Source organism: Perissodus microlepis, chromosome 7 (genome assembly GCF_051167445.1).
Source record: "Perissodus microlepis isolate ML-2025 ecotype Zambia chromosome 7, ASM5116744v1, whole genome shotgun sequence".
Lineage (NCBI taxonomy): Eukaryota > Metazoa > Chordata > Actinopteri > Cichliformes > Cichlidae > Perissodus > Perissodus microlepis.
The window spans coordinates 6,398,702-6,426,280 of NC_140467.1; the positions used below are offsets into that span (position 1 = coordinate 6,398,702).

At 38.4% G+C, this 27,579-nt stretch overlaps 2 protein-coding genes across 6 annotated transcripts in view; one reads left to right on the forward strand and one right to left on the reverse strand.

Moving 5' to 3' along the window:
• Positions 1–19,840, reverse strand: part of LOC146382394 (uncharacterized) — a 140,555-nt gene extending 120,715 nt beyond the window's left edge. For 2 of the 3 annotated variants that reach the window (XM_084933013.1, XM_084933014.1), the window contains exon 1: positions 19,748–19,840. In XM_084933013.1, the coding sequence (XP_084789139.1) occupies positions 19,748–19,840 (93 nt within the window). The remainder of the gene's footprint in view (positions 1–19,747) is intronic. The other variant, XR_014800642.1, reaches the window with a different exon arrangement.
• Positions 1–27,579, forward strand: part of LOC146382395 (leucine-rich repeat-containing protein 4C-like) — a 142,103-nt gene that overhangs the window by 74,899 nt on the left and 39,625 nt on the right. Inside the window, exon 1 of one of the 3 annotated variants that reach the window (XM_084933009.1) lies at positions 19,101–20,758. The exons of 1 other annotated variant lie outside the window; for it this stretch is intronic. The gene's annotated coding sequence lies outside the window, so the exon portion shown is untranslated. Of the gene's footprint in view, positions 1–19,100; positions 20,759–27,579 lie in introns of those variants that run through there. One more of the 3 variants, XM_084933011.1, reaches the window with a different exon arrangement.

The window sequence follows — 27,579 nt, forward strand, 5'->3', positions numbered from 1 at the left end:
TATTAACACAATTGATATAAAATCAGACAAAAAAAACAAAAAAAACCCACATAAAACAGAGTAGAAAAAAAGTTATATTTTTTACTGTAACAACCACAAACATGTTTAACGAATCATTTTCATAACTTGAAATGCAAATATACACTGTAAATTTTAAAAACCTATGCACAAGTTTTGCAAACAACAAAGTTATATGCAACTATTTACCTAAAGATGCAGCCAAGGAATTTTTTTTTTTATAACCATTTCAAACTATTTACAGAGCATTCAGGTGTTCTGCATCAAATAAGAAGTTTTACAAATGATTTGTGCCACTCCAAAAAATAATTTCTGTCCACTATAAGACAGAGGAGCACATCAGAAGCCTGATACCTGCAGGCCTGAATGCAAGAAGCGTATCACTCCTCCTGTTTTCCACCTGGAGACAGCGTTTACACTGCCTTTGGTGGCACTTAGGCAGCCACTGTGACACTGAGTCGCTGCATCATTGTTTTGACATACAAAACAAAACTATTGACTACACTACACACTAACTATACACTCCAAACACGCCAAACGTCACAAATCTCTCACATCTCAAAACTCACTGTCTCTCTTGCCGATGTCACTCCTAAAACTTCACCCTCTTCCTAAACAACGGCACATGTTTCCATATAATTTTTTGATTGGTCGACATGGTACATTTTCCACCAATAGTAAAGGGGTGTTTTTTGTTTTCTTAAAATTGACGAAAGTATTTAGGAAAAAACATTTTGTATATTTTTTTATCATGACTCTGGTTTCACGTGACCTATCAACACAATTTAAAAACTGGTATATTTCAGTTCAGTTCAGTTAAATAAGCTCCATAAACACACCGGTGTGTTTATGGAGCGAACCCTAACCCAAAAGCAGACACGGGAGAAGTGAACTGATGCTCAAACAAAAAGCGAGCCATTTATTTCAGGCTGATGTCCAAAAACAGAAAAACAAGGCAAGGTGGACAAGGGCATAACTACACTAAAACCTAAACTGGGAAAGAACTAAACTAACTATGAAAACAATGACGAGAGACAAGAACATGAAACTGAACAGGAACATGCAAAACATAAACATGAAAAAGTCTAAACATGAGCATGCAAATGAAACTGAGCAGTAGCAAAACAAAAAGAACAGCTAGAGACAGAGGACTTAAATACACAAGAGGGTAATGAGGGAAGTGGAAACACCTGGGGAGACACAGCTGATACAAATGATCATGATGCCAAAGGGAAAAGTAAAACAAAAAGAGAAACAAAAAAGTTGCTGACATGTCTATTCCTTTAGATTTGCAATCAGATTAAAGAGAAGCTTAAATGCAAAAAGATATAATTGGTTCTGATTCTTTGATATATGTCTGCTACTTATTGTCTTTAAGCTGCTTTGTTAAATGTCTCTTAGGTCTCTTTACCAGTCAGTCCCCACTTTGTGTGGGATTAGCTTTGCTATTCAATATCAAGCCAATGCATGTTTGGTGGAACATGTTGAGAAACAGGCTAAAAATGCTTGTTTAATGTTCATCTGTCTGGGCCTGCAGAGCTCCCTCCCTGTGTCTCTGTCTAATTATATGAGATCTGCAAGCTGCCATTTGATGGTATCGATTTGTGCTACCAGTTACACACAAGGCTCTGGCCCCTCTAGATAATGTCTGTGGAGTGTTTGCCCACACTGTGTAGTAATTATTGGCTTGCCAGCTCTGTTGTTCAGGATATGAATAAGTATCACCACAACAGGTAAGCCATTATCATCCATGATGTGTCTTTCTCCTGAGATTTTGCAACTCAGAGACGGAGCAGCAGAGAGAGAGAGAGACAAGTTTAGGAGCATGGCAAGCTCAAGGTGTTTATATGTTTGGGAGAGACAGAGGGATATGAAAAGGCAGAGAGGGAGAAAGCATGTAATTCAGCCATATGTTAATATTCACCTGGGGGCAGAGGCAATACCAGAAGAACATAGGTATTTAATAATTAAAACTGTAGAAGCACACTGTAACCCATCTCTAACCTCCTTGCTATGGGCCTTTAGCTAAAGTGATAACATGGTCATAATATTATCATGATATCAAGTTATTTCAGAACAGCAGAACTTTCCTGTATTATTTTTTCCATGTGCAAATCCAGTGTTTTTGAATTAATAAAGCCCCCTTCTGTTAGTAGGGAAGAGAAGTCAGACTTTTTACTTGTCTTAATAACAATCATCTTAACTCTCTTGCTCATACTCTCTCTTCAGCCCCTCTCATTTCTACAGCGAGCCTAACCTTGAGTTCTGAGCTGATGAACCCTGAGATTGTTCCAGATTTCAGTACAATTAATCATAAAAAACGGCCATTATCTATGGAACTCTGATGCCATGATTTTCCATGGCAACAGGTAAATAAAGAGCAGTGCCTCCATTTTATTCCAGTGGAGCAGGAAATATTAATGCCTGTCATTGTGGACCATGACATTTATCTTAAAAACACATGAGAGGAGAGAGGAGTCAATAAGTTAACTCTATTACATTTTATTCAGCACGCTTGCCTCATTCATAATTTACCTGACTTGAATTTCCTTTAATGGATGATGATGATAAAGGAATCCTTCTGGAATCCTACCTTATATTATATTGATACTAATGTACTTTAAATGCACTTATACGGTTGTTACTTTTTCAGTTGTACAAGCTAAATGCAGGTGACAGCAAGTGAATATGAAAATATGGCTCAAAAAGAGGGAGTGTTTACTCAGTCATAATAATTTTCATTTCCAGTTAGTGTTGATATGCTATTTTACATGTAAAACTCTTTTTCAGCAGTCTTTAATGAGCAAACTTTTATCATCACATTATTTAAAACAACGAAAATTGTTGTGATGTGTGCTGTGGCAGGCAGGAGATTGGACGCAAAAGCAGGACTCGCAGGACACAAAGGGATGAACTAAAAGAGGCAGCTTTTATTGCACTGTGAAAAACTCAAATACAGAAAACAAAAAACAAAGCATAATAACTATAGCTAACAAACTAAGGACAAAAGGAACTGGAAAAAAAGAAACCAGAACTAGGAACTATGGAGACTAGGAACACGAAGGAAATGCACAGCACTGAGGAGATATGACGTGACAACAAGCAAGGGAAGACTGAGAACTAAAATACACAGGCAGAAACATGAGAGGATGGGGGATATGTGGAAACACAGCTGAGACAAATCAGACATAATGAGACAAAGGAAAGCAAAACTAGATACACTGACACTGGACAAGGACTATCAAAATAAAACAGGAAACACACAGACCAAAACTCCGACTTAGGACACACAAGCTTAACACAGCAACTGGGGACAATTTGCAGTATCCACCACTCAGTGACAGAATTAACATTATGCACCAATTAAGGAAGAAATTTTCTCCCAATGTGACTGATCACTAAAAAATGAAAAATTAAAGTTTGTTCCCTTATCTGCCTCTTTATGGAGATTTGTTTTTATTTCAATTCAATTCAGTTTTATTTATATAGTGTTGACTCACAATAGTCACCTAAAGGCACTTTATATTGTAGGGTAAAGACCGTACAAAAATAGAATAAGTGCATGTATCAGTGTAATTGTTTGACACTCTGAGAACTACTTTAATGTTTGCAGCGTTATTTTGCCCATAATACAAAGAATGATTGATGAATCCCAGATATTCCTACCACCACATAGCATCCTAGATCTGTAGGTTCTCACTCATCCAGGTCATGGTAGTCTAAGGAGCTTGAAAAGAAGGTGATTGAACTTCTTTAAGTTGTTTATTTTTTTGTTTTGTTTTTTTTAAGATGTTTCACCTCTTGTCCAATAGACTTGCCCTAACCCTAAAAAAACACAGGATCATAATTTGTTTTTAACAGCGTTGCAAGTCTGCACAGTGGACACACTGAATCTGTGTTACGTTCTAGCAAGGGAAGGACCGCAGGGCTTCTGTTGCAAAGTGATTCAGCTTGTGACTTGGCAAATGCAAGTACATTGCTTTGCTCTATAAAAAAGCCCTGCATGGTAGTGGTTGTGGCTCTGGGAAAACAGCAAGTATTAAACAAATCTGCTTTCTTAAATATACAACGCTTACTGAAGTATGTGTGTGTGTGTACTTTGAGTGAATCCAGTGAGAGAAACAGAGCAAGTTATTTGTTTGACTCACCAATTGGCAAAGTAGAATACTGTGTTTATTAATGTGCCACATTTGAGGTTATATTTGAGCTGTGAAAATTACACCAGACTTGACTTTCTTGTCTTGATGGCCAAAATGTGCACTGTGAGACTTCGTCATAGTAGTAAGACAACTATACTAAAAAAAACACTCATTCAAAGTTCCTAATAACAAATCTGAGACGTTTTCTTAATGTTTTCTTTTTGTCTGTTTGTTTGTTTTTTGTGTGTTTTTAAGGGGCGATGCATTGGGTTGACTGCGGTCTTTGTTTGTAGTAATATTACTTTTATTATTATTATTTGTATATTTCTCTTTGCATGTTTGAGTTTCCTTTGAGGTGCTGCTGTTCCCTTCCACATTCTTTCTTATTTATTTTTTTAGATGGCTTCCGTTTAATTAACCATAATTCCTGGGTTCATAATGCTGTCAATATGGTCTTATCTTGGGAGTTATTTTTCATCAGTTGGTTGCTTAGTTGGCTTGCTTACTTACTTGTTGACCATTACAAACTGGGTGCAGTTTGGCTACTTTATTCACGGTAGATACTCTTCTACATGTCAGCTAGTAGTGAGTCTGGGGGCATTATGGGAAAAGGAAGAGAGTTACAGAGTTTGGAGAAAAGCTGTCATCACTGGTATCTTTGGGATGACGATACCCTGAACACGGTTAATCTTAGCTTTTTTGCTTAGATTAAGTATATATATACATATATATATATATATATATATATATATATATAATTTTTTTTTCTTCGTGATTTTCTCTGTTTTCAGCAAAATTCCTAATCTTCCCATAGCTATTGGGTTCATTCTATGCATCATTAGTTGAACCCACTGTAGTGAGATTTGCATGATAGTAGATGTATATTCGATTATTATCATTACTAATATTTGTTTCTTTATGCATATCTGGGTTTCCTTTGAGGTGCTGCTGATCCGTCGCAGTCTTTTTTTTTTTTTTTAGATGACTTTTGTCTAATTGACCATACTACCTGGATTAATGGTACTGTGAATATGGTTTTCCTCTCTTTTTTTTATTAATTGCAAATGATTAAAAAAAAGTGAACTCAAGTGTAAGTCCTTGTTAAAGGTGCCTTTATTGACTAGCTAAAATGATCTAACATCCACAGATACACCTTCTGTTTAATTAACCATAATTCCTGGGTTCATAATGCTGTGAATATGGTCTTCTGAAGTGTAAGTCCTTGTTAAAGGTGTCTTTATTGACTAGCTAAAGTGATCTAACATCCACAGATACACCTATGGATCACATAACCACCACTATGGCCTTCATTTTAGATTAAGATCATGTGTACATGCTGCATGGTTGTGCTCTGGACATGGTTGTATCTTTTTTATGATTAATTTTTCACTTTACACAGTGGAGTAACCAGGCCATCAATCTAAAGGAGACAAAATAAGATTTGTTATGACAAATAGTCTATAGAGCCTTTTTAGACAACTTCAAAGGTTGAGCTATATTTTAGGAATCTTAGGCCTCTGCATATGATAAATATATCTTGCAGAAAATATACTTTACGAAGAGTTTCTTTTTGTAGTCTTTTATCATTGTTATCAGTTTGTTCTTGATTGTTTGAGTTTGTTCAGAACTAGTTGTTTGGCAGCAAAACAGAATTCCTGACAGTGGTGGTAGATAAAATAAATGTTTGTGGGCACAATATGTGGATGTTTGTGCAGATGCCTTATAGTTCTCTCAAGTAAACATCATCTTTACATAGTGTGGTGGATTTTTGTTTGATATGTATAACTATGTACACTATATATATATATATATATATATATATATATATATATATACACTATATATTTATGTGCACTGAACATATATATTTTAACTTTAATGTAGAGTCTTAAGCACAAGACATTTTGCTTCACCGTGGTTTATTAAGGTTTTACAGTAACAGGGTAGTTAATGCTGTTGAGAGTTCGCCTGAATAACTCACTCTCCAGCTCCGGTAACTAACCTCCTCCAATACACACTCAACGTCTTTCATGCAGCACAACCAAAGCAATAACATTGTAACAGAGATCCTGAACACAACATGATAAAATATCATACGATATAATCACACACACACACACATATACTTTAAACTACACTGAAGTGTTTAAGATTGTGCCACTTGCTGTGTAAGATTTAATAATTAGGATTAATGTGTGATGTTTGACCGTGTCATGACCTATTGTGATAAGCCAGACCAAGGGGTAGCCGGAGTCCTGACTGGCCTTTGGCCAAGACCTTGGCCGCTACCTGACCCCTGCAGCTGTGTTTGGGCACGTGGGAAAGTTACCCAGCAGCAGGGGGCGGGGATACTGATCCCTATATATTAGGGGACCAGAGGACACCCCCAGCTCTTTTTCCCCTCTGCTGTTTGTCTCTGTCCGTCTCTGTGTTGCTCTGCTGTCTGTGCTTAAGGCTGTACACCCCGGGGTTTTGCTTTTCTTGCTTTCTGCTATGTAATTCTCTTGCTAAATGTCTGTGTGTATTTTTCCTGCTGTTCATATGATTCAGTGTATTAAACTCTGTTCCAAGAATTCTACTCTTTTCCAGAGCATCTTTTTGAGTGTCTTGATTTTAATTGGATCTAAAGAGGTTGGATCTCCACATCGTTGGTGGGAGAAGGTTATCATGATGGCTTCAAAATTTGCGACCACAATAGATTGTAAAAATGTATAGTTGAAGATTAAGTAGTATTGCCAATAGTGGAAGTGCATGAAGTCAAAATGTTTAAGGGATATCTCAAATCTCAGTTTCTGAGTCTCTCAAATTAGCGCTAAAAGAGGTGGCTTTCCATCAGGACAAACTAGCCAAGCAGTGCTTGCCTTGTCAAATCTAAAAATGGACTTAAGTTAACGTACCAAGGTAAATCGATCTCTCACATCTCAGACAGTGGTGTTATAAGCGCCTCTCCTGTTTGCATTCATCCTTTGCATTACTGCCATCTTGTGGCTGCAGTCAGGTGTTGCTGCCACAAACTGCGCTTGTTTCATGATCATAAGAAACTATAGTAGCTCTCTGTCATACAGGCATAGGAGACAGGATGGGAGGCAAGCAGCCAATGGCTCAGCTTTCACTGCTCTGAGATTTGTTGCAATCTGTGCTTTGTGTGGAAAAACAGTTAGCATTAGCAAGCAAATGAGCCTCAGTGATTTATCATCAGATGAGTTTCATCTTGCTAACCGCCTTGGCCAACAAGAGTGATGTAGAGAAGATGGAGTTTGAAAAAGTTGTTAATTACTCATTTAATATATTAGCAAGGAAAGCTCTGACGATGATGGAGAGGGGACAGCAGCTCTGACCATGTCTGCTTTAATAAAACAGTTTGAGGAGGTGCAGACTCAGTCACCATTTTCAGATTAGCATCTATGAAAATGTCTGAATGTAATTGTTAGGGTGCCTGGGTCGTCGACCCAGTGTTTTGTGTTTTTGGTTCTTTGATTTTGTTTATTTCATTATATTATAGCTTTGTCTTATGGGTTATTGGATTATTCTAAGTGTAGGTTCTCTGTGTGGGTTTAGTTAGAGCTTTAGTCTTCTGGTTTTCTGTCTGTGATCCATAGTTGCTGTCTCCCCTGTCTGGTGTATCCCCGTGTCAAGTCCGTGTCTGTTATGTTTCTTGTTTTACTTTGAAGGTCTGTAGCTGTGTCCCAAAACGTCGGCTGCATCCTTCGGAGGACCCGGCCTTCACGGTCTACGTGGGCCGGGTCCTTCAAAGACCGAGAAGGCCGGAAGTACGAGCCTGTGAAATGGGACGGTCTAGCCTTCAGATATGCGTCACCGCTGTGTCGGTGAAGTTTAATAAACTCGGCCGTCTGCTCCTTGCTATCTAAAATATAACAGGACACTGGCGTAAATTCTCGACCGTCTCACACTTCTGTTTAATCAGTTTTCTGTTTAACGTTTATTCAGCTGTGTGAAAATCCCGGAGGAACCCACCCGATGGATTAATAAAGTTTTATTTAATCTAATAATCTAATAACTTTGACCGAAAAAAGGCAAACAATTACATTTTTAAGTTATCCGAGTGACTTATATCATGTGTAACCTGAGTAGCGAAAGAGCGGGGGTCTGAAAACGATGAAGACGTCAGCACACTTTTGCAAATATGCGATGTCTTGATAAACCAAGCAGATATTTGTAATTTACACAGCTACTTTCTCACCTTAAAATATGTTAAAAGTTTATTTTGTGGCCCAGAAAGATTAATAAGAGTAATTTTAAAACTTAGTAGCGGCCACCATTGTTGGCAGCTGAAATTTGGCTGGGCCGCGCTATGAATTCTGGGATATGGTGGGCCACAAAGGACACACCCGACCCATCCTTCAAATTCAGGAAAATGAAGGACGCATTTGTCGGCCGCATTTGAAGGAGTCGACGAACTGGGACAGCCTTCGTCGCCTGGCTGTGACGTAATCGGGGTTCAAATGCGGCCTCCGGAGGATGCAGCCGATGTTTTGGGACACAGCTTGTGTCTCATGTTCAAGTGTCTGGTTTTGCTTCCTTTGTCTCGTCAGCCCTGATTTGTCCCAGCTGTGTTTCCCTTCCATCTCTCATTCCCTGATTGCTCCCTCCGTGTATTTAAGCCCTGTGTTTTCCTTTGTCTGTGTCGTGATCTACCCTCTTTCATGCTGTGTCCAGCCAGCCAGCCATTTTGAAGTTTCTTACTTTTGAGTTCAGCATTAAAGCTGTTTTTTGAGTTCATGTTTTGTCTCTGGAGTCTGCACTTTGGGTCCTCCATTTCACCACTCCTGCCTGCACACTGCCTCAACATGACAGTAATAAGTTTAACCAGCTGCTTTGCCAACATTCCACCTTTATTTTTTTATTCATGTTTTAATCCCCAGTGTAGATATTGACAGTTAACCATGTCACACACTGCTCAAACCTTTAAATTCAGTTTTTTTTAATTAATATTTTTTTAATATACTTTCATATGGACTCAGCCTTAAAGATATGCAGCATTAATATTAACACCAATAGGAAATGTTTTATTTAAAATATTATTTTTACTTCTAATATTTTTTTTTACAACAGACACTTAGTTGTTTTTTTTTTCTACCATGGGGGGGAGCATCTGATATCAAGCTCAAATATTGCCTTTAATGCAATAAAAAAAACAATTAAAGCCATCTTTTAATAAGCAGCATCTTCAGCGTATTGTGTTGGCCACTATTTGCAATGAAATTGCTTGATACAGTATAAAGGACAGGATATAATAAAAGTTTTTAAGTGGTTTCTGTAATATTATTATTCATTTGCATCAAAAGTAAAATGAAGGGCCATCAAGACACATCAATATCTTGGGAGTTATTTTTCATCAGTTGGTTACTTGTTGACCATTACAAACTGGGTGCAGTTTGGCTACTTTATTCACGGTAGATACTCTTCTACATGTCAGCTAGTAGTGAGTCTGGGGGCATTATGGGAAAAGGAAGAGAGTTACAGAGTTTGGAGAAAAGCTGTCATCACTGGTATCTTTGGGATGACAATACTCTGAACACAGGGTTAATCTTAGCTTTTTTGCTTAGATTAAGTATATATATACATATATATATATATATATATAATTTTTTCTTCGTGATTTTCTCTGTTTTTGGCAACATTCCTAATTTTTCCATAGCTATTGGGTTCATTCTATGCACCATTAGTTGAGCCCACTATAGTGAGGTTTGCATGATAGTAGATGTCCACTTTTAGGCGACTGTGCCTTCAACCTTATGGCAATGTTGGAATAATCAAAAAAAATCAGAATAAAACTTTAAAGATGAAAGACTGCGATTTAGACTGCTATAAAGTTAAAGTCATTTGAAGCAACTCAAAGTTTGGATTTGCACTTCTGACTTTGCGTAGTCTATCCTCCATCCCACTTGTGAGTAATTTGTTTTGGCAGGGGGATCTACTATCCATCCCACTTTCTTCCTCTTCCAAACAGAAATACAATATTTTAATATTGTTTTCTAGTCATATTGCAAGTGGCAGAGATCAAGTGACTGTTTGTGCCAACAGCTTTTTGTGGTATGGTGGAACAGAAGAGTAATACCTGCAAGCAATCTTTACATTTCATAAAGAACACTACAGTACATGCCCTTCACATTTTTTGGCAACAGCTGTTAGGTATTCACTCAAGTTCTTCATATTAATTGTCTATTTGCTGAAGTAGTCAGAATTGAAGGCATTCTTCCTTTGAAATGGTAGATTGTTTATTGTATAAATGCATAGATTGCATGTATTGCGGGAATCCTTGAATATAGAGAAAACTTCTGATTGGATATCACTGAGACGTCCTCCTTTACTTTACCCACAACCTGACATGAACATTTGTCTTGATAAAAGAACAACAAGCAGTACGTTTGAATTTTACCCAAATGTTTTTTTTTCCACAGAGAAAGTAATTGTACTTATTTTGTGTGTGTGTGTGTGTGTGTGTGTGTGTGTGTGTGTGTGTGTGTGTGTGTGTGTGTGTGTGTGTGTGTGTGTGTGTGTGTGTGTAGGTGAGTGAACCAAATACAATGCCTCAAGGTCTTTTCAAATTGAAAATGTAATGACCCCCAAAAACGTTGTCCTTCAGTGTGGTATAAAGTAACACTGGTTGAATATTTTTAACCATACTATAACATTTAAACCAGTCTAGGCTAGAGCTGATATAGATTTAACATATAGATTTAACAAACTTTATTTACATCGTATTGCTTATAACATATAATATTATCCACAAGGTTTTACAATTGCTACAAGTTTTTTTTTCCCTGACAGCTGTTTTTGAACTGCTAATTTAAAACAAAAAAAAAGGTATATTTCTGATCCGGACTTACTGGAATTGCGTGGAAGACATCATCTTACCCTTAGCTGATTTATTAGAGGGTTTAAAAAGGTTAAAAAGTAATCATGAAGTAGCCATTTAGTAACTAAGCCGAGAGCAGAGGTGGCAAATTATGTTCTGGTCATCCGCTGTTTAATGGTCAGAGTTTTTTATCCCGTGTCACATCTGGCTCCATATTCTATTCCTCTTCTTACTAATCACTTTAAAATATTGTTAGCCTGCCCATTAGGCATTAACACAAGCAGCTCTTTTGAATGCTATCATTTACCAGGCATTGATTCCCATTGTCTTACTTAACCAGGCTGTAAATGACCTTTCAAGGAGAAAGATGATTAAGGTGATCAAGAGGGAGCCTCATGGTGTTGAATTATTTTCAACCTCTCAAGGTGATACCTTGTAGCAGCCAAATAAAGACTACCTAATAACACCTAATGTTGCATGTTTCCTTTCCACTTGTCCTTTTTTTAAGCTTACATTGGGATTTTGGCATGTAAGAAGTCAAAGGCATAGGATTGACTTTTAATGAGAGCCTTCTGAACAGTTTTCTTTGCATCCATATGCTTTTTAGCTCCTTTCACATATACAATTATAGATTCTTTTGAGACAGATTTATTGATTGATTGAATCACCAACCAATGTGTAGTTTAGCCTTAATGTTATAATGATGATTTACACATTATTAAAGTCAAGTATGATTAATGGTTGGATTACTTACATCAGCTAGGTGTCAATGAGAGTCTTTACAGGGCGATTTTTACCTACTAAAGCTATTAAAATTATTATGTTACACAGACTACATAACATACTGGATAATGTTGATTGTATTCACCCATCACTGTTTACTGCAGATGCTACAAATGCAAATGCAGCTCACTAGCAATTCATAGTACCCCCCATACCCTGTTTTTTCATACCTTTTTATATTGGCAATAATATACACAAACCTGGCAGGTCTTCATAGACCTATACTCAGTTTAATACATTTAATACATTTTGAAATCTATTAAAAAAAAAAAAAAAAAAAAAAAAGACTAAACGCAAGAATGTTAAAACTGCCATGGAAAGGTTCACACAATCTACACCTCAATCACTGCACTGAGTAAATGAATGAATCATTTTTCCAAAGTGAAACCACTGAAAAATGACATGGTCTTTATCTAACCTTAAATCTTGCTAAGTAAAAAAATGCAAACACAGATGTGCACTACTTATGTTTCTTTGGGGTTTAGTGGCCATTTACTGTTTTTTTCCCCCTCTGTTTATCTGCCCTATGGCAGGCAGGTTGTGAATAGATGGCCCACTCGATCCCTTATGAGCCTGAGCAGAAATACAGCCACACAGAGGATTAGAGTGAGAGAGGATCGGCCGTCAGATCCAGATGCTGCAAATCTGCTCCCAGCCTCACATGTGAATAGGTATACCATTGTTTAGAACACTGCTTGTTTTGCAAGAACAGAGACATGGCCATGGAGATAAATAAGCTGAAACTGAGGTTACACCAAATCTAAATCTGCTATGATACAGGATTACAAGGTTTATGTCATGCTTAAATCTTTATCCTCTGATTGTCACTCAAGATTTCCTCAGTAGCAAACTTACTAAGCCTTTAATGGTTGTGCATTAGCAGATAATTCTAACAGAAATATGGGAGCTGTGAAGAGATGTATAGCATGCTGATGATAACCAGAGATTGGTAGTAACGTGTTACTGTAATCCGATTACTTTTTTCAAGTAACGAGTAAAGAAAGGGATTACTATTGCAAAAAAGGTAATTAGATTACTGTTACTTTCCCGTAAGCACGCTGCGTTACTAAAACCGTGATTTTTTTTGCGAGAGTGTCTCATGGCAATGATGTAAGCGAGGGAGACGTTTGTGACAACAGCTGTGTACAGATCAACAATGGATAATATAAGGAGTGTGGCAGAGAGTATGCCCGTGCAGCGTTTAAAACGTGGAAGTACTGACCTTACTTTGAATTTGATTCCATAAAAAGTGACAAAAACATTAGCGTCCGCTGCTCACTGCGTGGGAAGAAAACTTCTTTTTACAGCGAAAAAAAACCCCTAAACTTCCGAGCAAGCACCAACAGTACGCTGCCACGGGAATGTGAAACTCCCAGATCCTTCCACTAACCGCTACAACACACCTGCACCAGGGCAAACCTCCGCCTGCCCCACTCCTGCTATACAGGTGAAAATAGAGCAACAGGAGCGCTGAGTCTTTGATTTTATTTATTTTCTGCTGTGTTTTACGTGCATTTATGTGTAAACACAAAAAACTATTTTATTTTATATGCTGGAATATGCAGAAAATAGGTTTAAATGTTAAACAAATTTCTTCCAGAGAATGTTGCATATAATTTAATATTTGCTTCATGCGTAAAGTTAAAGGATTAAAACTAATAAAACTAGTTTCAAAAAGAGACTTTTTCATTTGATTACATTTTATATGACACTGATGATAACCTATAGTCATATAACTGGTTTCATGGTTATGACTCAAAATGTGCTCGTTTTGGGTAATTTCATGAAGATTCTACATTGTACACTGTATTTTATTCCAAAGACACACTGTTGCACTAATGCAGCGATAGCTCTCTTACCATAATTACAACATGAAATGCCTTCAACACTCACATTAAGGTCTGTATGGAAAAATTATTATTAATTTTTTTTCAGTGATCTTCTTAATGTGACAGTCTACAGTGTAACGCATGTATTAACACTATCCGCTATTAAAAAAAAGTAATGTATGATTGTGCCAGAGGCACTTCACGTTTTGTGATGAGGGCATAAAAAATATTTATTCATTAGGGGATATCAAAATTATAATGGGTGATTGGGGAAACAGCTGATGACTAATAAATTAAAGCTTAATTTCTGACATTAAAGTAGTGGGGATAGCTCAGGATTCAGCATGATAATCTGCCAAGTACAGTAAATAATATGGTTTTTATTTTAAGGATTTGAAAAATATTATTTGAAATAAATCAACACAACCAAACTTGCTAAAGAATGTGACCTTCAGATGCATAATTTGGATGGACTAAATCACATATCATCTATAACATAAATCTGTTTTTTTCCCTTATCACCTTTTTTTCCTTTCAAATTTTACACAGCATATTTCAGCTGCCTACATCATCTTTGCATCACTAAATTCTGATACTTAGCCATAATCCACAAAAGAAGTTACTCACTGGCTAAAAGGAATACATAATTTCTTAATGCCCACGCATTCTGGCAACCAAACCTCACATAACCCTGAAAGTTTGTCAGACCATATTTGGTTGGGCTGTACTTTACTGCCCAAACAGTGGCAGAGAGTCAGTTGGCAATATGGTTGGCAACAACTCGTCTGCTGTCACACAGCTTCTTATAAAATGGTCTCAAAGAGAAAACACTGAAAAAGAAAGAATGAATCTTTGATTTTGACAAGTTATTTGAGCCATAGTCATGATGGGTATGGGTAGGTCAAAATGGCTAATTTTGTACATGAAAAATGATGTTAGTTACTCATTTCCACTGTACATTATTTAAACTAAAAATAGAAGGTAGCTTAAGTTTACTTCTTTGCCAAAGGAGTTCATTGCTTATCAAAAAAAACATATTGACTTCAATATATTTTGAACTTCTCTAACAAATTTTAGCACATGACAGTTTTATCCAGTATTTCAAAGGATGTAATATATGACTTTATTTTATTTTTTTTATGTAATTTTTGGCACTATAACATATGGCACTGCTTAAATTATTTATATAATATTTTGGTTAAAATCTCTTTCCTTTCTTTTCTTCGCAAGCCTCCCTGAAATCACAGAGATAGTCTGAGGAAGCTCTGCGAAAACATGTGCTGTCCTCACTGGAAGTATGGTTGAATAGATATGCAGTGTGCATGTAGTGTTTAGCATCTTTTAAAAGACAGAAGCGCTTAGAAATATTTAATAACTTTATGTAAAATGCTTTTTATTGGGATCTCATTACAGATTTCATTAACCTCAACTGACTCAAAATTTGTAGTGTCTCTGCAATGAGAATAAGGGCTCTCATTAATTTATTTAGCCATTCATTCACTCCATAAGTACTTCTGTTCAACCGATGTTCAAAGCACATCTTGAGCCATAATAGAGGCAAAAAGTTTAAATGGTTGTCTGCTGAAGTTCAAACCAAGGGCCAGAAAGTAAGAAATGTGACTTAAATCATGGTTGTAAGTCAGGCAGATGTTTCTTAAACTGCTGATCTACAGAGTGCTTCTTTCGTTCCAAAAAAAAGGAGAGACAAAGAAAGAGCATGAAAGAAGGAATTGCTTCTTGCAAGGTAATAAAATGGACAGTGAGTGTATATAATTTATGTGATAAATGTTCATGTTTTATCATTGTTAATATCAGTACACATGCTAAAAGATACTATTTGCACATGGCAACGCTCCAAGACATGATTTGTAATATATTGGTTATTTAATGATGAACTGATTTAATAACTAAGCTAGTTATTCAGTCCCTTCACTATAGTATCACAGTTAGAACATTTTAGAGTTCATTATTTTAAAGCATGGTTTTAATTTTTTTTTGTTTTAATTCCAGATACATGAATGAATCAAAAACTGAGCAAAAACTGGTTAAAGATGGAAACTACAAATTCATTCTTCTAACATGAGCCTTATGGGCCAAAGGAAGCCACTGATAAGCGGTACAGTTAGAGATTAGTGAGGATCAAAGTGGACATTAAATAGGATGAGAAACACACTGATGCACTAATTATCAAGTCTGTGAAATATGATGAATTGCTTTGGATTTCAGAAGCCACTTTACTGTGGCGTTAGTAAAATATTTTCCATTGGCTCTACACGCTAACCCAATTCAAAACGATATGTGACTGCAAAGGAGTAAATATGGATGTGGACAATTACACAAGTGATCAACTAGTGAAATACTCACAGGCCTGCAGTCTTGCCTTTCTGTCCTATCTCTCACACACCTTACAACATTATTTTATTGCTGCTGAGCCCTGCAGGAAATCACTTGTGATGTCTCGTACCCTCCAAAAACATCATGAATAATGAATGGAAGATCTCAAAATAAATAACACACATTATTAATGTATTCAGAGCCTCATTTAGAGGGGGCAGCTGTAGGTGCCACAGCACCCCTTTCTCACTAAATATGTGAGCATGTAGAATCACAAAGAACACTAAACAATGGGAAGGGTATTGTGCACTTCATCAAATCTGCAATGCAACTGTAAAATAACAAAACCAAATAATGGAGAGATGGGAATTTTAGAGCGACGAGAAGTAGGGCGAACGTTGAGTGAAGAGTGTGTTGGAGTGGTCAAAAAACTCCTGGGCTTTCAATGGGCAGATGGCACACTCAACGTTTTAGGTCACACAAACACAATTTTCACCCACCATTTATTCTTTGTCTGACCACAGAGGACAGATTTATAGTGCATGATCCTGTAAATATCAGCAAAAACGACAAGAATCTCATTGAAGATTGTTTTTTGGGGTTCTGAGTTGTACCCAGTTCTCATGACCAGTGATCGTTCTAAATATGAAGGTTAGATCAGAAAAAGAAACTGAGGTTTGCTGTCTGTGCAACCGTGAAGTAGGTGGTCAAGAGGTGAATGAGGACGCAACTTAAAAAATTTAGTCAGTCAAATGATTTCTTGCTTTTGTTGCTAGAGCTGCAGAATTGCACATGGCCACCAACCTCTGAGGGTGTTTTTAGTCATCTGGCCTCTGGTTGTGCAGCGTCTTTGGGTCCTCTGGGTTATTAGGAGAATTCTTGTTTCTTGTTCTGGTGCTTGTTTAGTTTAAATCTTGGAATTTGGGAGCAAAGTAAAAATTCTGGACTTTGTGTCAAGTTGTTCTTATGCACTTTTGGTGCTGAGGTACAGCACATTTTGTGCCTGGTCTGAAATTGTGTGTTTAGGTGGGCTATGGAATGAAGCCAACAGCTACAAAAATGCCAGGGCTCAGAGTGTCCCAGCAAAGCATTTTATTCTGATAAAATGTTGAAAAGCTTTTGTCACCGGTCACTGGTTTTGATATTTTGGCTGCTGAGTGTATAATCTATATAAAATGATACAGCTGCCAACATATGCATAATGTTTGGGTAACATTATATTATAGTTACATATGTCTACATTTTGTCCAGTCTGAGAAAAAGTTCAGGAAGTACAAACATTTTCTTTTGAGTAACTGAATGAGACACGAAGAAATACCCAACATGATTATAACATTATCTAATTGCATCCCAACACATGAATTATTCAGCTCCTGACAATGCAATATTGTCATGGAAAGGAAGAGATGTTTGTGTTAAGCTGCCACTGGCACTACTTTTTACCCTCTCTTCTTACAAAACAACATTTTTTTTCCAAGGGCGTCATTGCAAAGCGATAATAAAAGGAAGAAAAATAAATAAAATAAAGGGCAATCATTTTGAAGCCTGCAACACCACTGTGTGTTTGTGCGTGTGTAATTCATATTGTTCTTGTTAGGCAATTATTATTTTTACAATGCCAATGGTGACCATTAGTCTGTAAGGGAGCATTCCTTGCCCTTGTCACTCTGAGAATGACTGGCCCCACACGTCTTACTCTGTACTAAAGCCACCTTCACCTCTTGCCTGATATGTGGTCTACCAGTGGTCAGCTTGAGAACAGCTGATTGGCTTGTCCAGCCATAGATATTCCAACTCAAGCAGCACTGGTGTCCTGCTGTATGATAAAATACTATAGCTAACTTTGACCACAGAGAATGTTCCTGCATACTTGTATTATAATAATAAAAAACGTTAGAAAGATCAAAAGGAGTGAAATGATATTCTCTACTTAAACAATGTGCAATCAAATAAGAATTAATGGCAAATGCCTTTAGTTTTGTTTTTGCAATTCACATCAAATGTGCAAAAATTATATTTGCTAAATTATACTAAATTGACTGAATTTCCCACACCTTTCTGTTTTTAGACACTCGACATTTTCACGTGGTATCATTTTTAAAATTGAATGTGCCAAAGCAAAACTAAATAAATAAATTGTGTAACTGTGCAAATAGCAACAGTTCATTGCGATGGTTTAGTTAAGAATATGTCAAATGGCGTGCTTGAATACTCAAGCGATTTTATACATTAAAAGGTTTAATTCATGCTCTGAGGCAAATATGTAGCAAGAAGATTTTACTGAAAAGGGGGATTTACTTAATGATGTCTCCCTCAACTGGAAAGCAAAGAGGGCGGTGCTCTTTACTACCATATGCCAGACACACAGACAGGCAGGTCGACAGTTATGAAGACAGATGAATGATGCAACGCCTTCAGCACTGAGGGAAATGAGATCAGATGTTGACAGCTAGATCGACAGATCCCTGGTCTGGCATTCAAATGTTTTCTCACATCTCTTATTGCATGGTTCATGAATGGATACACTCTACAAGATAAGACATACTGTAACTGGCCTATCTGTAAATAAATGCTTTGCTTTTTCCCCTTTGCTCTATTATACATGCTGTATAATATACCTGAGTTTAGCATATGTGCAGTACAGCAGGTTGCCTAAGATAAACGCTTCACAAGCAATAATCTTCCTGAAGACCTGAAGTCTTTGGTGTCAGCCACCATGTTAAAAAACTGCATCGTGTAGGCCTATTTCATAATTCATGTACAACTCAGCCAGCATTTATAAATAAGTTCTAAGGTGCTGAAGCCTGTGAGAGAATATAACACATATTAATCGACCTCCAGAATTGTCAAAGGTGTTTCTTCTCTTATCTTTCATTCTCATTTACTTTGTTTTATTTGCAGTATAGCATAGGCCCCTCTCTCCTGATGATTCTTACAGCATTTTAAAATACAAATAGACATGATATAAATAACCCAATATAAACAAAATCTAGTCTGTCATGGGAGAGCAGTCCTATGCGACAATCTGCCCGAGGCCATCCTCAGAATACCATACACCTAACAGCAGAAGCGAACCAGTAGGTGGCAGTGGCGTCCCATTTGCAAGATACACATGGGAGGAATCTGTCTGTCACTGCACTTAAGCTAAATCACTCTCTCTCATTCTGTCTCTCTCTCTCTCTCTTTCTTCCTCTCTGTCGCTTGCTTGCTTGCTCGCCTGCTGGATGTTTTCTGCCACGCACGCACACACTAATAAACAACTATTTGTGTTTGTTTCCCCCTTTTTTAAACTGACCAGTGAATAAAAGGGGCAATGGTAAAGAATCGGTTAATGAATGCCAATCTTCAGGACGACATGGACGCACACGGTGAAATTTTAGAAGCTGTAGAAGTTCAAAGAGAACACCATGAAGACTGAAAGAGAGGGAAAACAATATCTCCTGCCCTCCCTGCTCCAGTCCTGCGGTTGACGGCAGAGTCGATCCACCAGCAGTGACTGGCGGAACAGTCTCAGTTGGAGAAAGCAGCTTGTCAGTGGGAGGTAACCTACATGATGCCCCCTCCTGAACTTATCAATTCATCGTCTGTCCGTGCTGCGCCCGGCGTTTTATTTTGGTACGAAAATGCTGAGCGCACTGAGGCACTGTAAAGCGCACCGATGGATACATCCTGCTTGCGCGTCTTGGAACGGGTTATTTTGTGAAGCAGCCTAAAGCACACGGCAGTCTACAAGCGAGAGGGGGGAAGCCTGGACTTGGACAACCACCCATTTGTGGATAATAACCCTAAAAGAAAAATTAAACATTAAATAAAAAAAACCTTACCCCGGTGTGTGTCACATCAATGGAGAGGCCAGGGTCGAATATCCGAAATATACAGCGGGGGCGCAGAAGTGATGACAGCCTTTGATGAACCATAACTCCCGTCCAGACAAGGTGAGATCAAAGCTCCGTTCGGAAAACATGTAAGAATAGCGCTTTTGGTGTATAACGAAGGCTCTTCACACTTGGGAGCCGCTGCCTGAATTTGTGATGGGGTTTTAAAGGCTTCTGAAGGATACCGCCTGGAATTTTTTCTTCCGATGCTGCATCCCAGAATAACGAATTTCCCTCTTAAATATGGAGAACGGAGCAATCTGAAGAGAGAGATTATCTCTAATCGTGACAACTTTATCACTTCTCCATCCTAAAGGATACCCTTTCAATCACTGTACTGCGGAACTTTTTTTTATCGGTAAAACCAGGAGGGGGAAGAGAAATAAGCATCTTGAAATCCGCACTGGGCTGTGCGGTGAAATTTAATCAGGGCTGATAGCTAAGAAGCAATAGGGACTTGATGAAAAGTTACATTTGACACGTAGGCGAGCAGTCGGGTTCTTAAAATAACCCCACCTTAACAGCTCAACGTATGGATGATGGTCTACCGTAAGGTCTACATGAAAGGCTTTAAGAGCATATTATTGATATCAGAGAGAAAATAAAAAGTCGTCACTTGGAGAAAATCTTGGACCACAGTGGGCATCGCTTTGCCACGAGTTGTTTCAACAATGGCACTTGTGGGTGCTTTCTGAAATGTGCGTCTTGAAAAGGGAGGAAATATCGGATGCATTATCATCACAATTGCATTGCATCCGGACTAATGTTTGGATTACATACAAAGTCGTGTTGAGACGTGGAAGAAAATGAGTGTGAAAAGGAAAGGTAACAAAGGATTCTCCAAAACTGCCTGAGTATTGCGGATTTTTTTTTTCGATGCAGTTTTTGCGGAGGCAGCGGAAGAAGAGCTGTTCTTCGCCGGCGGAGATCTTCCAGACCTTGGCATTTCTCTGTAAATAAGTAAGTTATTGTTTATAATGTACTGGGAGGGAAAGCATATTTCTAAATGTCTTACTATTCTCTATAGTATAACTATCCTATTCAGCCCTTTTGCTCCGTTGGATGTCAAAATGCGGAAGTTTATCTTCGCTGTTTGATGATTGATATGTACAAAATCAGCACGCAGCGCTCCCGAGGTTTTGCCATTTACATTACTTATACTGCGACCTCTAACGAAGAGACATTTAATTGTGGGGTGATTCAGAGCATAATGGAATGACGCGCGCTTTCGCATTGGTGTGCTTGTTTTAACTGCGCGTCTTCGAGTGCGCAGTATCAAGATTAGATGTCTTAAACTGTTAAAAGAAAAAGAGAGAGACCGATTTGAGCCTCTAAATTAAACAGGTAAAGAGGAATCTTTGTGAAGGGAAGTGCACTTAAAGCATCTGATTTTGTTTTTTTCACACCGTAACGTGACTAAACGGGGACACGCCACCTGCAATCCCTACACCCGCCTATCAATCCATCCAGTCTGTACTTCTGTGCGCTCAACCTACTTTCAGTATAGGAAAGTCTGCCATATTTTAGCACGTGTTCTTGTACGCTACAGCAACCGCGAAAAATACTTAACATCAGCCAAAACATGTTCAAGTTAGATTTGAAAATCCAAGCTTTGGATGACCTAGCTGACGATTGATTAATGACCAAATATTGTGTTTTCTTCCTCTCCACCCTCCCCCTTCTTTTCTCGGGGTCCCTTACACAAAAAGCACTTGTTCACTGCCCTCCGTGGTAGCCGGTAAGGGAGCTGTCCTTTCTCCTGGTGCTGAAATTAAAAGTGGCGGCAGTTACTCATCCTCTACTCAACTGGAAAAGGCATAGATGTTGTAGATGATGGCTCAAAAATCACAACCACTAAACAGGCTGAAGAATATCCTTGACTGTGTGCAACTAAGCAACAGATGTGATATTGGCTAAGTTCATAGCATTTCATGTGGCACAACATGTTTTGTAAATCATTTTGTAATCTGACTCATTTTACCTGCTCCTCGAATTAAAGATTAAACATTTTATTAAAGTATCAACCCCAGCACATATACACACGCCACACCCACAACTCATAAAATATGCAGATAAGTACATGAAGTGCCACTGGTTTTGTGTTATGTTGGTGGTGGGCTTAAACATAGATGTTTGTCAAGAAGGTGACAAACCAGTGTTGGTGGTAAAAGCATAAATAGAGGTGGCTGTCACTCTTGAGACAAAGAATAAATTGCATCTCTCACCTGTGAAAGTGAGAAACATGGCAGACATTATTCACCCACTTGAAAGGAAAGCCCTCCATATGATGGAGTGGCATCACCTTGGGGAGACAAATTAGACTGCTGATTTTATGTTTTTGCCCTGTCAGAGGCTTATGCAAGATAAATCCCCCCTACATTTTCCCAAGTTTGCTGATGTTTGTTGGCAGCTGGTACAGAGTGATTCATAGTAATAAGCAGAGAGACTCTTCCTCCTCCCCATTTAACACTACTCAAACCTTTTTTTCGTCCCCGTGGAGATTTTCTTGGAGAGGGAAGTGGGTTGTAGCTATGGGTTGTAAGGATCCAGCCAAAATAAGGAGCAAATGGGTTTGAAACTGACTGATTCACTGGGCCACTCTGGATTAGTGCTTGTTTATTTCACTACACTAGATGGACAACAACTGTATCTCCAGTGTGTCCCTATTAGTCCTTCTAAGCAGTAGGAAATAGCCTTAGAGCAGGTGCAACTCAGGGACCAAGTGGGACTTTCCGCTGCTCACACAAATCCAGTCTTCGGCTGATGATGTTTCTACCATAGACATCTGTTTTATGTCCAATTTCTCTAGCCATTGTTGTCTGACTTATCTATTGAAAATCATTCCAAGCAGTCGCGTCAGAAAATTAATGAACTTGTCATCTGGGAAAGGGCACCATTGCAATAAGGTGCCAGGGTCTTGCAAAGCGACAGGCTGTATACCCATGTTCCCTCCCCACTCTCCCTTTGTCATTTTCCCCCTCCTCAGCTTGTGACTCAGTTCAGATCAAGGCCAGCACTGTGTGCCTTATAATAAAATGTTCATTTTTCAAATCGGATTAATCTCTGTAAAGCCTGGCTTAGGACACCATTAGCATTCATTTCTTTCACTGCCGGAGACTTGTATCAATAATGGAACTACCCCTACATTTTTCATCTTCTCTGGGTATAAAATCTCTCAGGGGGTTTCATTCAGTGAGAAAGAGAACAGTTACAGTGATCCGTTATCTACTCCCTTTTGTATTGGAAACCAGCAGTGCGATGCTGGGGGTCTTGAGTGCTAGGCTAGATAGGAGCTGAAAGCCATAATGCTGGAGGTGAAAGGAGCCTTCATACGAAGATGATGTTGATAGATATGGTATAATTAATTATAATAATAATGGACTCAAGCTAAAACCATATACTTGCAGTAATAATTAATTGTGCTCTTAGCTTACGGTACATTTGGATTTTAGTATTGTGCATGTATTTTTATGAAACACCCTGTTGAGCATAACTATACATAGTGGCACAGTGTTTATGGCAATATTATATCCACATAGATATTATATTAGAGAAACTTTTAAGTGTGTGGAGCTCGAGAATAGGACAGAAGCAGCAAAAATATATTTTGAAGCTGTTGGAAGTGCATGTCTAAAATCCACAGTCATGGCTGATGACTGCAGATTTTAGACATGTGGGTGTGACATGTTGATTAATCATGCATAGCTGAAGAGGTAGGCGAGAAGAGAGTCACCTTAAAGGAAACATCTGAAAGATGCTTTCATAAGCCAGCGGTGGATTACTACTAATGTGATGGCTACTGACACAGTGTTGCAAATCTGCATCTTATGCAGCTATTGTGAGTGTGATAAAAAAGCTAACCTCAGTTTCTTCTTCTGGATGACGCATGTAATCTTTTGAAGAGAGTGCTGTGGTAAAATGTGGGAATTTGTCACAGTTTTGTCACTGTAAGTGCACTATATCAGTGGCTTCCTCATGTAGTCGTTACAGTACTCTACCACTGTGGAAGATCATCTGAACCTGAGATTTTTTTTTTATCAACTAGACACAAGCAAGCATCTTGGGCACAGCACAGCACACACGCACCATGAATGGTATCTGCAGCAGCCCTGCTCATTAGTCATCCTTTCCTGCATGTCTGTCTGAATGTTCTGTCCAAAAGAAAGAACAGCTGAGCAGGGGGACGGCCACAGCACATTCCACCAGCCGATGGATTAATCAATTGGTGTTCCAGCTCAGCCCATCCAGCTCAGCCCATCCATCTCAGCGAATAATCTGGGAGACATCATAAAAGTGCCATTCTATCATTCTAGAGGCCAGAGAGCATTGCTTCTTTTTTTCTGTCCCGGCTCCCACTCACATCGTGGGAACACTAGTAGACTGAATGAAATGTAGATAAGTGTACTCGGTGTGGCAACATTGTGCGGTGTTTGCTGGTGTTTTGAATCAACATAGATTCAAACATTTTTGCTACTGTGATTCATGGCTAATAAAGAATTCTTTCAACTCCATCACAATTGCTCTGATTCGTTGCTTCCCTTGTAAAATTCAGCTAAGAGCACTGACCTGAATTCAGGATGCGTCATTACTCACCGCTTGCCTTACATCACCCACCTTACCAGTCATGATGATGGTGTCTTTTCGACTTAGTAATCCTCACCTTCCTCTTCACTGCCAGTTTCTCTTTTCTTGACCTCACTGGAATGTCACATGCTACTAAGATGAGAGTGACAGCACCCGAGGTAGGAATGATGTGATGACTCGGTTAATAATATCTTGCTTAATAAGTACAGGGCAAACACAGACACATTCTTTCCCTCTTTCTTTTGCTGTCACACACATGCATGTGCACATGCACAGATACACACACTTCCACAGCAAATTAATATGTATGCACCACAGAGGAGTCATTCTTCCTGTCTTCAGGGCAACTGGGCAGTGTCTGTTTAAAGTGATACTGGCCCTGGCCTCCACATTAATTCTTGCTCTTAAATTAAAAGGTTAAATGAGGTGGGAATGGGTGCCAGGCTATCTCTTTCTCCCTCATTTTACTTTTCTCCAGAATCTGCCTTATGGAGGTATGGATATCTAAGTATTGTTTAAAAAAAAAAAAGACAAAAATTAAATTGACGGCGGGTTACAAAAGAAGACATTTCCCCTCAAGTGCTGTTTCCTCAATCTTTTGCTGTTGACAGTGGAATTTAAGAGTGAGCTTTGTGTGCTGGGGGCTTCATACCCTGTGCTCTAAACACTCAAAGTTAAAAACATTTGAACTGGAGATATGCCCTTCAAACAGGTTTTTAGTGGTCGCATAGCAACAGATCCATGACTAGCACATCCCAAGGCAGCTTCTAAGCTTTTAACTAAAAAACAGGTTGTCAGTGGACACCAGCCTTTAGTGACAAAACTAAAATCTAAATTCGATACGGTCGGATGTTTTAAAATTAAACACCACAATTCTGTCTTTCTTCACTTTCTTAATAAGGTTTTGTAATATGCAGCCTGAATCCTGTTAGCATAATCAATCTGAAAGAGGATGATGAATGGTGGAAAAGCCATGTCTATATGGTTGCAAGTGTTTAGCTTTAAACATATACTGTTTTTGAGATTAAAAAATATATATTTATTTGACGGCTCTCTGTGGATAGGATGATTTTTTTGTTCGGATAGTGTTGTGTCCTTAGAAATAGCAAGCTTTATCTGCTGGGTAGATGCACAGATTTTGTATCTCACTTTCCAAGACAGCAAAAATAGCACTTAACTAGGGGCCCCTTATTTTTACCCTTATTGTAGTTTTTGGTGTCCCCAGGTGAAAGCATCAAAGCATAGGAAACCTGGAAAAAGAAAGCAATGACACAATAAAAGAAAAAAAAAGATTCAGCTGTTGGAACATAAATGACTTATATGGAAGAGAAAAAAAATCTACAACAAAAAAGTACAACACGGTGCCCAAACAAGCAACAACATATTCTGGCCACTGAACATAAGCCTGTTGATTCACTGACTGATAAAAGGTTATATTTTTAACATTTAATAAGCTCTTTGAAGCATAAGCTGTTTGCACACCATTACATGCAAAATCTAAACTGGTTGATTTGTCCTCAATAGCCATGCATGTGAATTTTGATTATCAAATGGACTCTCTGTAGATTTTTGCTTAGCATATGTATGTGTGTGAAACCACATGCAGGTGCCTTTCAAAACTAGTGCCTTCTGCAGACCCAGGAGTGCAGAAAGAGTGCCTGGGATCTGGACATCTGGGTCTAGCTTTGCCGTCTGTCTCTCAGATCAGCTTTTTAACTCATAAGCTCAGTCGGGCTGGCAATCACATGGTAGCTCAACTGAGCTCCGCAGCAGGAGTCTGGTCATCAGTCAAAGCCCCACAATACAACACAGCATGGTCACACACCAGTTAGTTGTCTCATTGTTAGACTTTCAAGTTATACAGACATTGCATCTTTGATCATTCAAAAACAAGCTATATATATAACATGTGTTGCTGACAACTCTAGCACCTTTAAAGATACTCTTATACTCTTATCATGCGTTTTCATTCAGGTACATGTGCATGCACGCAGAATCGTGTTTTTATTTTTTAAATAAATGATATATTTTTGATTTATGCATCAGTGTATCAGTGAGTCTCAGTATCTTTTTTTTGTTGCTTTTCTCTCACTACCCACTCACCCTGTTAGACTCTGACCTTAATGTGTCACTCATCCTAGCACCTGCATGTAGGCAAGGCTGCCCTACTATGATAGTTTTGATCTGACAAGAATTGACTTACACTTGATTTAATCCAAGTTGTCTCTATAGAGTCTGCTGTGGTACCAGTCTGTTTCGCCGCTTAGGTCAAGGCCTTGTGACAGCGGCTGTCAGTCCGCTCTGCAACTGCATGTGTGAAAAGAAATAAAAGCTGCCGAAAATGCTGGATGGAAATAAGAGAACTCATGCATGCCTGGCTAATGGCTCATCTCCCTCATAGACAACAATGGGGCGATCGTGGCTCAAGAGTTGGGAGTTCGCCTTGTAATCGGAAAGTTGCCGGTTCGAGCCCCGGCTTGAACAGTCTCGGTCGTTGTGTCCTTGGGCAAGACACTTCATCCGTTGCCTACTGGTGGTGGTCACAGGGTCCGGTGGCGCCAGTGTCCGGCAGCCTCGCCTCTGTCAGATGTGGATGTGTAAAGCGCTATGCAAATACAGGCCATTTACCATTTACAAGTAGTATGTTTAATTCTAAACATATGAAATGAAACATTCAAACTGTCAGTTTGTCAGGAATTAAGACTGAGAGACAATTATTTTCTTCCTGGTTACAAGAGGCAGGATGGTTACGTCAATAAAGATAATTGGAGAGCTGTTAAAAAAAACCAAAAAAAACCCAAAAAGCAACACAAAACAACAACAAAGTTCTCTATGAATGACTCATGTTTATCTGTACATCAGGGTGTAATTCTAATGGATAAAAACACAAAATTAAACTGATGGATGTAAGCAGTCATAGAGAGAAACGCCAAAAGCAAAACTCCTTGCACAGAGTTTTTCTTTGAGCTGTTTTTAAAAAAAGAAATGTTTGTTAAAGAGCCATTTGGCAGCTGCCAATCTGAAAAAATATCTGCCAGTTTTAAATGCATCACGTGAGGTGGTTATAGACAGGTTGATAAATCACATTGCTACAGCGAAATCTGGAAATATTAGGGAATGTAATTTTCCTTTTGGGCACTCAGACTGAAAAATTGTACTTGTGTCCACATAACAGAAACTAAGACATAATTCCCAGC